At 31.8% G+C, this 12,049-nt stretch overlaps 1 protein-coding gene across 2 annotated transcripts in view; it reads right to left on the bottom strand.

The window, feature by feature from the left end:
* Klhl4 (kelch like family member 4) overlaps positions 1-12,049 on the bottom strand; it is a 93,949-nt gene that overhangs the window by 21,929 nt on the left and 59,971 nt on the right. For both annotated transcript variants that reach the window (XM_021153114.2, XM_021153115.2), the window contains 4 exons: positions 9,811-9,975; positions 9,162-9,298; positions 5,722-5,918; positions 1,532-1,744 (listed from right to left, as the gene is read on the bottom strand). In XM_021153114.2, coding sequence (XP_021008773.1) covers positions 1,532-1,744; positions 5,722-5,918; positions 9,162-9,298; positions 9,811-9,975 — 712 coding nt within the window. The remainder of the gene's footprint in view (positions 1-1,531; positions 1,745-5,721; positions 5,919-9,161; positions 9,299-9,810; positions 9,976-12,049) is intronic.

The following is a 12,049-nucleotide window of genomic DNA, read 5'->3' as shown; positions in this document are numbered from 1 at the left end:
TTGTACACTGCTTTTGCAAAAGTAAAGTGAACAAAGGAAATTAGCATGAAGTTTCCTCAAATATCTAGAATAAGAGCAACTATATAATCAATCTATACCATTCTAGGTATATGTATAAAGAAACCTAACTCAGCATTCTATGTAGACAGTTACCTGCTTACCCATAATCATTGCAATACAATTCACAAAATCCTCCAGATGGAATAAACCTGGAATCTCATCAACAGATACTGGATACAAGAAAATGGTGTTTCACTAATCAGTAAAGAGGGACTAGATAATACCATTTGCTAGATAATGAAGGAAGCTTAAGATCATTCTTAGTCTAAGAAACTAGTCATTAAGACAACCATCACTGTTCCCACTAATATACAGAATCTAGTATTTAGTTATATACATGTGTTTTTATGTGTGTGTGTTCCTTCTACTTTCATGTCATGTATATTTTTGAAAATAAAAGAAAGACAGGAGGAGGACCTGGAAGGTGTCAGTAAACTACCAACAAATTACAGTAGATGCACATGAAGATATGGAGATAATTTGATAAGGTGAGCCTTGGTTTTGTATGAAAATTAAAAAAATAAAAAATAGTGTCAGGCAAGTATTTTTCACTCAATTACAATTGGAGTAATAGCCACTTTAGAAAGCAAATTTGTCCTATTGTTTGGATTTACAATAACATTTATATCCACATACATATAAGTAACTAAGAGATGAAAATTAAAAGAGAAATTTTAATTTGATAGCATTTGTTTCAATGTTAACATTTAATTGGGGGAAAGTGTTATAAAATTTATTAATTTTGCATTAATCTTACAAGACCCCCATTTTCCAAAGTTAATGAATTTGAGTATTTTAGCTGATTCAATAAATACAAAATCTGTATTAACAACATATTATTCTGTATTATATATATCATATTGATTATTGATCAGTTTCCAACATAGATAAAATGTGGTTAACACAAATGTTGCAATTGAACAATAAATGAGCCAATCTTGAATCATCCTGAAGGACATTTATTTTTAGAATAATCTTTGTTATAATCCTTTAGTTCAGTATTTACAATGAGAAATCCATTATAATGAGTGCAACTGAAAGCACAGGAGCTGGCTTTCAATTACAGGAGATAATTGCCCATGTTCATAGGTATTATCCAGGATCTGACTCCTCCTAAAGCCCCTACAAAGCCGCTAGTTATGTTGATTATTACCACTTTGCTTAGAAGGTGAGTAGAAATAGAAAAGGAGCCCTAGTCATTTTCTTTGCCTGTTATAATGCTATTTAGTAAGAAAGGAAACTGAAACTAATGGATATAACAATGTTGGGGATCATCTGTAGGTTACTCTTTTAAGCTGCATTTCTTTTTTTCCATTATTAATACCCGTAATTGAAGACTCGTTTTCTATGAAGTGAATTCTCTATACGACATTATTATATAGTCTTTGAAAAAAATGTCAAATAATTATTGGTTTGCTGCCTACTGGTCATTTAGAAATCTAATTTACATTATCATGATAAAGTTCCATACCTGTGGTGAGAGTAATGGCAGTCTAATATAAGAAAGCAGCTTCGCCAGATCTCGTTGCCTAGCCTGAGCATCATGACCTACCCACTGCATAAGAGCATGGAAAATTGTTTCTTCATCGGGCACATTAATGTCATCGCTACACAGAAGTTTTGATATTTCATTAGCTGGAAGCAGCAGGAATTCTTGGTTCTTTATTACATCAATGAAGTGCTCCTAAAAAGAAACAACATCTGCTGATACAGTAGTTGAGGAGCTTCTTAATAAAACAAGAATACAAAATTACTATATTTTGTTAACTTCCACAAAGATCAGAACACATATTTTAATGCATCTTATGTCAAGTTTTCATTTATAATTGTCATATATTTCATTTGAAATCAAAGTATAAGCAACCATTCTCAATTTTTCACCAAGACATCACCATAATTTCTAGTTCTAAAATATTTTTGAAAAAATATTTCGAATATTTTTACAGGTGGATATCTCAAGTTTTAAGTGGAATAAAGTATTGTAATTTTTAGATGGAATTAAGCAGTTACATGTTTTCTGGGGACATCTTAAGAGTTATAGACTTACTCTAATGAGAAAAATGCAGTACAATCCCATATAATGGGCTGGAATTTCTTAACTCAAACATTAATCATAATGTTTATAGTTCAGATTATAGTAAACATGAGCTAAAATTATGCTTTCTACATTTTGCTCAATTGTGCAACTGTCTTTTCTAAGTGATAAGGTAATTGTAGAAATGTTGAGAAATAAATGAAACACTATAAAAATTAAAAGTATAATTAACTCTCACTGTTATTGGATGTTAATTCTGAAACTATTCTTCAAATAAAACTTTGAATACTGAGATGGAAAATTTCAGCATGTGAAACCTAATCAATGCTAAAGCGCATCACAGAGAAGTTTATTTAAAGGGCATCTATTAAAAATTATAGTAAGAATTAATTTTCATTGCTATTACTTCACAGTTGTTGCCTCATAAGAATACTGAAAACTGATGAGCAGCATACATTAGTGTAAACAGAAGTATATGTATTATGTTAAATGATTGGTGCATGTCACTGTGGAATTTAGTACTGTAGAGAGTAATCATCTTAAATAGTTTTATTTTGAACTTATTTTGAACCTAATGTACTTTTCATTTCGCAATTTGCCCCAAATTTTCTTGTATATTTTTGGTTAATCATTAATGGTACATAGCTAATTTCTAATAACTTTTATACATCAAAAGCAATTTTTAGTATATTCTGAGTACTCATATGACAGAGATAGATACTTTTGCATGTCAACTTCATGTATTTATCTGAGGAAGACTGTGGATGAAAACCACACAAATCAGTTTAGGTTTCCTTATTCTACCAACTCAACTATAATTTCTGCACATTATAATGCATTAGTGATTAACTTTGAGTCACCAGTAATGCATTGGTGTGACATTAAGGATAAAAATGAAAGCAATTCCCGTTGGAGTTCCTTCCCCTTGGACTCATTTACCCAAGAGCAACAATAGATTGGAATTCTCTATTTCATGTTCCCTCTGTGTTCTGTCCTATTTCTGTTGTATGAGTCTGAATCCATGCCTGAATATGTATTTGTGTCTGTTACTTTGTGTTTGTCTCCATGATACATTCTGTCTGCTGATGTCAAACAACTTTGCTTTTTATTTATTGAACATCATAGAAAATATCACATGGTGAAGGGATGGGATAATTTACAGAAAGTTTTAGGAGTTTTATAAGGTATTAAGTCACTGGCTCCAACTGGTCTCAAATGACCAAAGCAACAAACATCATTTTATGTCAACTGATAATCACACATTTGTTTCAACCTCTGTGTTAGGTTGTAGGAAGCTATTTTCAGCTTCTGTTTTTACTGCTCTCAATAAATAATGTAAAGCTGTCATCTGAATCAGAGGCATGGAACAGTATAGAACTTCAGTTTTGAAGTATGCATTATCTTATATTTTGAAAGTTGATTACAGGGAAAATCCAAAGGAAGTAAGGTTGGTTGTCACATTCTTCTATTAGAATCAGGCTAAATGAACAGTCTGAGTACACAGTAGGATTGCACTCTTAAGTCTTAAGTGTCTTCAAAGTGTGCTTTTAACTCTGGTTGTGAGGTCCAGCAAAAGCTACAGTCTCATAGAATGTAATATCTATTTTCATAATACTTCATATCCACCATAATTGAATACCTACATTGTCTACCAGTATTCATAGAAAGTAATTATTTGCATTCTATTCCTATTGATACAGAAATGTAAAAAAATACTGTAAGAAGCATTTTTTCTAATTCTATTGTATTCAGAATAGATGCTGATATTATTGGAATTAGTGTTAAGGGACAAAGCACTATTGCATTTTCATGGACATCCTGCTTTGACACTCAGTTTGAATAGCACAATGCAAAAAGGAAGACAAGTTCGTTTTGAGCAGCAAAAATAATTCAAGTTGTTTATCAGAATGTATTTTGTCTTCAAGAGCAAGATACCAGACAGGAAACTGTTAATACTTAGTTCAAGAATTTAAGCAATTTAACAGGAAGTTTTCATGTTTGGCTTTTATGGTAGGATTTACCTTTGACTTACATAACTGCTGTTCTTTTAAATTATATGGCAACTGTATTTAGGACACAGCAATATAAATAGCATGACTAAATAACACATTGTAAAATTTCAATGTGTGATAATGTGATTCTCCACACAATGGTATTGTTTCAAGATTGTATTTGAAACGTCAAATTCTGGGCAATGAGCTGGTAGGCATGGGAAATGAATGAAGAAGAATATTTACACACAAAAATTTAGAGATCTCAAATTCTATGTGCTAATATTTAGGAAAAATATGTCCTAAAAATTGTTAACTTGTATTGAATAATTCTACATTCAGTCATCTATTGTTCTCTAGTATATAATTGCCTCTTTTAAAATTTTCAGATGACTGGAGCAATTTCATTTTTCAAAGTATTTATTTTTGGATAAAGTTTTAAAGAGATCCATCTCTGTTGCAATCTTCTGCTTCAGACATTAAATAGCTCATTTTCTTTGTATCAGGGAAGCATTAGTAACCATAATAAAGATTTATACTTTATACTCAATGTTCATTTTTCCTTGAACCTCTCTAGTCTAAGTTTCATCTGAGTGTTATCTAATTAAATATGTTTTTATTCAGTACAAATTATAAATAATTACAATCTACTAACACGTTCACTTAATTCATTATAACTTGATAGAATTGAGATTTAGAAAATTCAATAAATAAACTGAAAATTATTTTGAACCAAACTAAAAAGGTTTTTCTGAGAAATAAATCCAATTCAATAAAATCATTTGTTTTAACTACTCTTGATCTGTTGCTATTTTCATATTTCTTTTCATCTCCTTTTCTTTCCTGAGACAGAATCTAAAGTATCTCAGTCTGGTCTCAGACTACTCTTTGTGAGTAGAGGATGACAAAGAACTGATGCTCCTGTCTCTAGAATACAGGCTAGAATGCAGATATTAGCCACCATGATCAGTTTATGAAAGACCTGTAAATTGAATACAGGGTATTGCACATCTAGGCAAATGCCCTACAATCTAAGCTGTATCGACAGTCTTAGTACTGTTTTCTTTTTTTTTTTAATTTAAACAATTTTTATTAGATATTTTATTCATTTACAATTCAAATGCTATCCTGAATGTCCCTTATACCCTCCCCCTACATTGCTCCCCAACCCACTCACTCCCACTTCCTGGCCCTGGCATTCCCCTGTGTTGGGGCATATAATCTTTTCAAGACCAAGGGCCTCTCCTCCCAATGATGGCACTTTTTAAACTGAGTAATGTTCAGTTTTAATAGAAATACCTATTTGTACAATATTACAAAATAAATTGATAATTCTGCAAGAAGTCAGAGAAGTAATGTTTTTTATTACTGTATATTCAATTATAAATACAGACCTGTTCAATTTAATAATAGCAATAGTTTAATTTTGTGAAGTTTAAAGACAATAATACATTTTTTAGTTCTAAAATGAAAAATGTTATTGAGTATTATTCAACTAAATAAAAATTTTTCTAATATATATTATGTACAACTTATCTGAAAACTATGTAAGTTTATATAGGTTTTCAGGTTTTCAGTTTTATCAGAGAAAGTATATATTATTACAATAAATTAATTTTAAACAAATGATTTTACCATGGCATACTTATGTGCCACATTCTGAAGCTCCATACAGCCCTGTGCATCTCCAAATGAGCGAATCCCTAGGCAGTTTGAAGGGTGAAGCTGCTTTATGAGGAAATTGCAGCAAACATCAATGACCTGAGTCAGCTGTAAGAGACAGGCTGCTGACAGCAAATTTTCAATGGTGTCTTCTCTCAGTTGCAGCACACCTAAATGGATTGGATTAGTAAAGAATGATTACACATCACATAAAATAGAGCACCAATATGTTACATAACATTTTTGTTGCTTTTTATATAGCATCTATGCCTTTTAATGTTCAGTAACTTCACTAGGAATATAGTTTAAGACTTAGAAATACAAAGGTATTTTTTGTGCATATACATAAATGAGGGAAAAGCCATCAGAGAAGATTATGCAAAATAACTATAACAAATCAATAGTGAATATTGTAAGGAATGGTAACTGAGCATTTTCTTATTGACTTAAAGCATTACTTCAATTTTATATTAATCATTCCATATTTTATATGTACACTTTGATTTTATACAATTTTAAATTGTTAATCATATATAAATGAAGCTGGGAAACCTCACATTGTGAGCTAAGAAATACAATGTCATATTTTCTAAAGATAAAATTGGTCATATTAGGTATGGTGACCATTTTTGTAGGGACATAGATCTTGATAAAAAAGACACATACACATATTTTTATGTCTTTTTGCTTGTACATTTATTATATGATAAGGTTACCTTAGCCTGAGTATTATTCTCAGAATTACCTCTGACAGTGTCTCAAAATAAAGAAAATATTGCAAAGTGTTCACAAATGAATACTGTTCATTTGCATTGACATTTTGGCATTTGGCACTTACAAAGTTATCATAAGCAATTAAAATCACATGTTTATTATGCTCTATCCATTATGTTTTCACAAGCATTACTGATATCTTATTTGTAAACACATCTTCAAATAAAATATATCCTTATGTTTTGTAATTTTAGCCAAGTTACAGAAGTTGTGAGCATTGTTTCAAATGATTTTCATAGACAATATTGTTCTTAAAAGTAATTTTTCATTCTAAAAATTATTACATGATTTCCATGGCCATAAATAAAACAGGAATATGCATTGGTATTTGTTCTATTTATTTCAAACTATAATATAGTAGATGTGTGCAGTACATATACACATTTGCTTGTCATTTCTTTAATTGGGATTTAAAAGGGGATTGCTGTGAATATATCATAAAACAATAGTTATAAGCAAATCCTATATTTTTAAATTGCCAATTTCCCTAAATTCTTTCACCTTTAGAACCATATGCAAAACAGTCTTTTGCAGTAGGTTTCCATCAAGTAGCATGATATTTAAAAATTCATTGCTATTGGGGCATCTATCAGTGCATCCTTCATGCTTCCTTACCAATTAACAGCCCATATTATGTATCTAAATAATCTACTATAGTTTTCAACAATTTAGAAATAGTCATATTTTTCTTTCTATTTCTCTGTTGTCAACTTTATCATGTCAATTGAAATTTTTATGTGTTGTTGAACTTGAAGTTTTATTGAGACTTTTTGCATTTATGTTCATCATGAAATTTGGCCTATGGTTTTTATTTTATGTGTATGAGTTCCATTTTGGTATTTATTTGCATAACACTTCATAAAATGAGTTTAGTAGAAATTCCTTTTCTTTATATTTTGTAGAATCATACAAGAAGTTTTGTTATTAGTATTTCTTTAAACTCAATGGTGAATGATATTCACTGTTTAGGCTATTTAAATTATATTGTTTGGTGCTTTTATTTTATCAATGTCAATATTCGTTTGAGATTGCCCATGTTTTGCTTTTTTCACATTATCTTGGAGTAATTTCGGTAATTCTTGTGTGTTCATAAATTAATTTCCTTTAGATTTTCCAACTTATTGAAATATATGTTTTCAAATATACTCTAATGATTCTCAATTTGATTGGTATATACTGCTATGGTTCCCCTTTCCTCTCTAGTTTTATTGAACTTGTTTAGATTTTTAAACACCCAACTCGTTTATTTCATTGATCCTTTGCCACATATTAGTCTTATCTATTTAATTAATGTCTTTTCTGATCTTAAGCATTGTTTCCTGATGACTACAATTTAAAGTGAATTGTGATACCAATAATGTACCTTAAATTGCTTATTTAAGACCTCTTAACTTTTTTTATTAGATATTTTCTTTATTTACATTTCAAATGCTATCCAGAAAGTTCACTATACCCTCCCCCAACCCCCGCCCTGCTCCCCTACCCACACACTCCCACTTCTTGGCCATGGCATTCCCCTGTACTGGGAAATATAAAGTTTGCAAGACCTAGGAGACTCTCTTCCCAATGATGGCCGACTAGGCCATCTTCTGGTACATATGCAGCTAAAGACATGAGCACTGGGGGTACTGGTTCGTTCATATTGTTGTTCCACCTATAGGGTTGCAGACCCCTTCAGCTCCTTGGGTACTTTCTCTAGCTCCTCCATTGGTGGCCCTGTTTTCCATGCAATAAATGACCGTGAGCATCCACTTCTGTATTTGCCATGCACTGGCATAGCCTCACACGAGATGGCTGTATCAGGGTCCTTTCAGCAAAATCTTGCTGGCATATGCAAGAGTGTCTGAGTTTGGTGACTGATTATGGGATGGATACCCATGGAAGGAGTTACAGATACAAAGTTTGGAGCTAAGTCGAAAAGATGGACCATCTCTTTAACTTTTTTATGTAGACATGTATAGTGAAAAGTTGTTCTTTGAACTGCTCCATTTTCTCTTACTCTTTCTCATATGCAATGTTTCCATTTTCCTTTAAATGTAGAATATTTTAACTTCCATCATGATTATCTGTGATGATACATTAAACATTCAATAATCTGTGATGTGAAATGTCCATGTATTCATATAGTTTCTGTGATTCTTTTGTTCATTTCTAGTTTTAATTAATTGTAATCGGATAGATGCTATGTTTGTTTTTATAACTGCTCTAATATTTTGATGAATTATTCATGTTGAAGAGTTAACAACTGGCTATAACTCCACCTCCAGGATCCAGTAATCTCTTTGGCCTTTGGGGGCCCTTCCACTCAGATATACAACCTCTCAAAAAATACAGATAATTAAAAAGAATAAAAAATAATAACAATACTGCTATCCCATACAGGATACATTCTTGTATTCTTATGTTAAAATAGCTCTCTGCTTTCATGGTAGTAATATTCAACAGCATACTCTTTATAATTTGTATTATGGTGATTAATATATTATTTTGTCCTTTTTTCTTTTCATGCTTTTAGAAAGTGATTTAACTGCTATATTTTATATTTTCGGTTTTTGTAGCATTAATATTAGTTAATACACATTGAAACACATCCTCTATAATGTAGAGTTAACATTAGTTAGTACACATTGGGGGCTTACCTGTATAAGCATACTGCACTAAAGAATTCAGTGCGTTTGGATCTACTCCTTCTATTTTGACCTCTTCTTGTCTGGCTTCAAGCACATCATTAGTAAACATTGCAGCAAAATAATCAGACACAGCACTGAGAACCAATCTAGAAATTGGAAGGTTAAATCAATACTTATTGTTAGTCAACAGCATCACAAATAATCATGCAGAGCTTTCAACATGTTTTTAAAACTTATCAGTATACTTTCTCCATAAAAGTTTAAAATTGCCACTCATGTGTGAAAATGCCTTTAATGCCAGGGCATGTGAGGCCAATATAGGCAGATTCTCTGAGTTCCAGGTGAGCCTGGTATATATAACAAATTCCAGGCCAGACTAGGTTATGTAGTAAGCCCCTGCCTTAAAACAAACATAAAAAATATCACGATTTATTAAGTTGCACGGGTGTTAGAAAGGACAATTAAATAGGCTGACCTTTTTAGGGTTTGTGTTATTTTGTTATCATCTAAATTGCCAACTTTGCATCTATTGAACATAGGACAAGAAAATATTAACATTTCAAAGTAGAAAATGATTCCCCAGTGGCCTAATTTTTACTCAGCTTATCAATTCTTCCTCATTCATACTTGTGCCCTGTGAATATATAAGGGTATTTACCGGTGAGCTGGGATTTTAAGAGGTCCAGCAATAAGTAGCACATCACACAGTTTTCTCTCTTTCAAATAGCTTTCCATTTTACAGAGAGTGTAATCTGCATGGCTTCGAGAACGGTAGTGATCATCAGAACTGGTGGTCATTTGTTCAGGTTCCTCAACACATGATCTGAAAGTTAAGTGAAAATGAGCATAAAATTAACTGTATAATTTTTTACACATTTCAACTTTCTCCTAATTAATATCTATGCATCTAGTGGAAACCCAGTCAACAATTCTATATAAAACATATTGAGCAAATTACATTAAAATTTGCATTCTAATAATAAATATGTCACTATTATTACTGCCTCAACTTTTCAACTTCCATTCAAATGGAAAGTCATTGTATTTTTATTCAGGACAAAACTACAACTATGTATGTGTCAATCTAATATTTATGTGTATAAAGTTAATCAACAAATATCACTCCATTTTGTGCTATTTCTTTAGTGTTTTTACATAAATTCAAAATAATATTTTCAGTCATATGTACTAGGTACTTATGTCAAAATATGTTTTTAAAAATTAATTTAAAGTTTTTTGTACAATATAAATTGATTATATTCTTTCCTCTCCTTTAATCTATCCCCAGCTTCCCTACCACCCAACTTCAAACTATTCTCTCTCTGTCTCTGTCTCTGTCTCTATCTGTCTTTCTCTCTCCCTCTTTCTCTTTCTCACTCTTTCTCTCTCTCTCTTTCTCTCTCTCTTTCAAAAAGAAAAGAAGACACAAACAAAAAAAGACAAACTTAAAATAGAAAAACAAAGAAGAGAAAAAAGTATCAAAACCAAAACCAAAACTTAGCACAGGAAAACTTTGAGACTGTATTATTATCATTATTATTGTTATTATATGTTTGTTTGGTTTTTGTGCCAACTAGTCCCGGTACTCCTGGACATGGAGCTTGCCCTGGTTGTGACACTCCATTGGAGTAGCCTGATTTTACTTTTCCCAACAGGTATTAATTTCAAATATCTATTTCATTAGCAGTAACACTTAATGTTCATTTCCCCTTCTAAGTGTTGGGATTTTGTCTGGTTTGAACCTGTGCAGGTTTTATACATATTCTCATAATCCATTTAAATTCATATATGAATCAATTCTTTTGTGTCTTGAAGAAGCTGATTCCTTGGAATAATCCATGATGTCTGGCCCTTACAATCTTGATGACCATACCCTCAAGGTAATATACCTTCTTTTTTAATACAATAGTATCAGAAAACAACTATGTATATTTCCATCATGAATATCCATTCTTCATTATTTAGTATTTAGACACATATTGACTATAATTGTACATAATTTGACTATAATGGTCATGAAATTTATATCAGTTAAAGCTGATTTTAAATATTCACCAATGATGAAATTAAAATACCTACAGAATCAAACAGGCTTTTATTTAGAAGATGCTTTAAAGTTTGCTCGTTGGATTTACTCATTAAAATATATAACTTGTTAAATTTCTGTTCATGTAGACCTCAAATACAGACAATTGTCAACATGCAGCTTGACTTTTCCAGCTTTCTTTGGGACAGGCAACAGGAGCTAACGCATCAATCTAGAGTCTAAAAGGACATGTGTTGATCTGTATACAGAGTCATTTCGTATTACCTACAGGGGGGGAGGCATTCACAACTTTTTCTATTTCCTCTTTGTAGAATCACCACCCCTTACATATTCTCAATCTACTTATGACACTAATAAAGTTGACAACAGGTAGACTCGAAAATAACCATGTCTGAACATCCTGGAGCCTGCCACTGAAGCTCAGTATACAAGTAAACAAAAAGCCTTCAGTAACTAGCGGTATAAGGGAACTTTGGACTCTGAAGAGCATGACAGTAGGTACCTACCACTACTGGGCATATACCCAGAAGATACTCCAACCTGTAGTAAGGACACATGCTTCACTATGTTCATAACAGCCTTATTTATAATAGCCAGAAGCTGGAAAGAACCCAGATGTCCCTCAACACAGGAATCGATACAGAAAATGTGGTACATTTACACAATGGAGTACTATTCAGCTATTAAAAACAATGGATTTTTAAAATTCTTAGCCAAAGGGATGCATCTGGAGGATATCATCCTGAGTGAGATAACTCAATCACAAGAGAATACACATGATATGCACTCATTGATAAGCGGATATTAGCCCAGAAACTTAGAATATCTAAGATACAATTTGCAAAACACA

The sequence above is a fragment of the Mus caroli genome, chromosome X, assembly GCF_900094665.2.
Source record: "Mus caroli chromosome X, CAROLI_EIJ_v1.1, whole genome shotgun sequence".
Classification (NCBI taxonomy): domain Eukaryota; kingdom Metazoa; phylum Chordata; class Mammalia; order Rodentia; family Muridae; genus Mus; species Mus caroli.
Note: the sequence above shows the minus strand (reverse complement) of the source record. Positions and strands in the feature narration are given on the sequence as shown.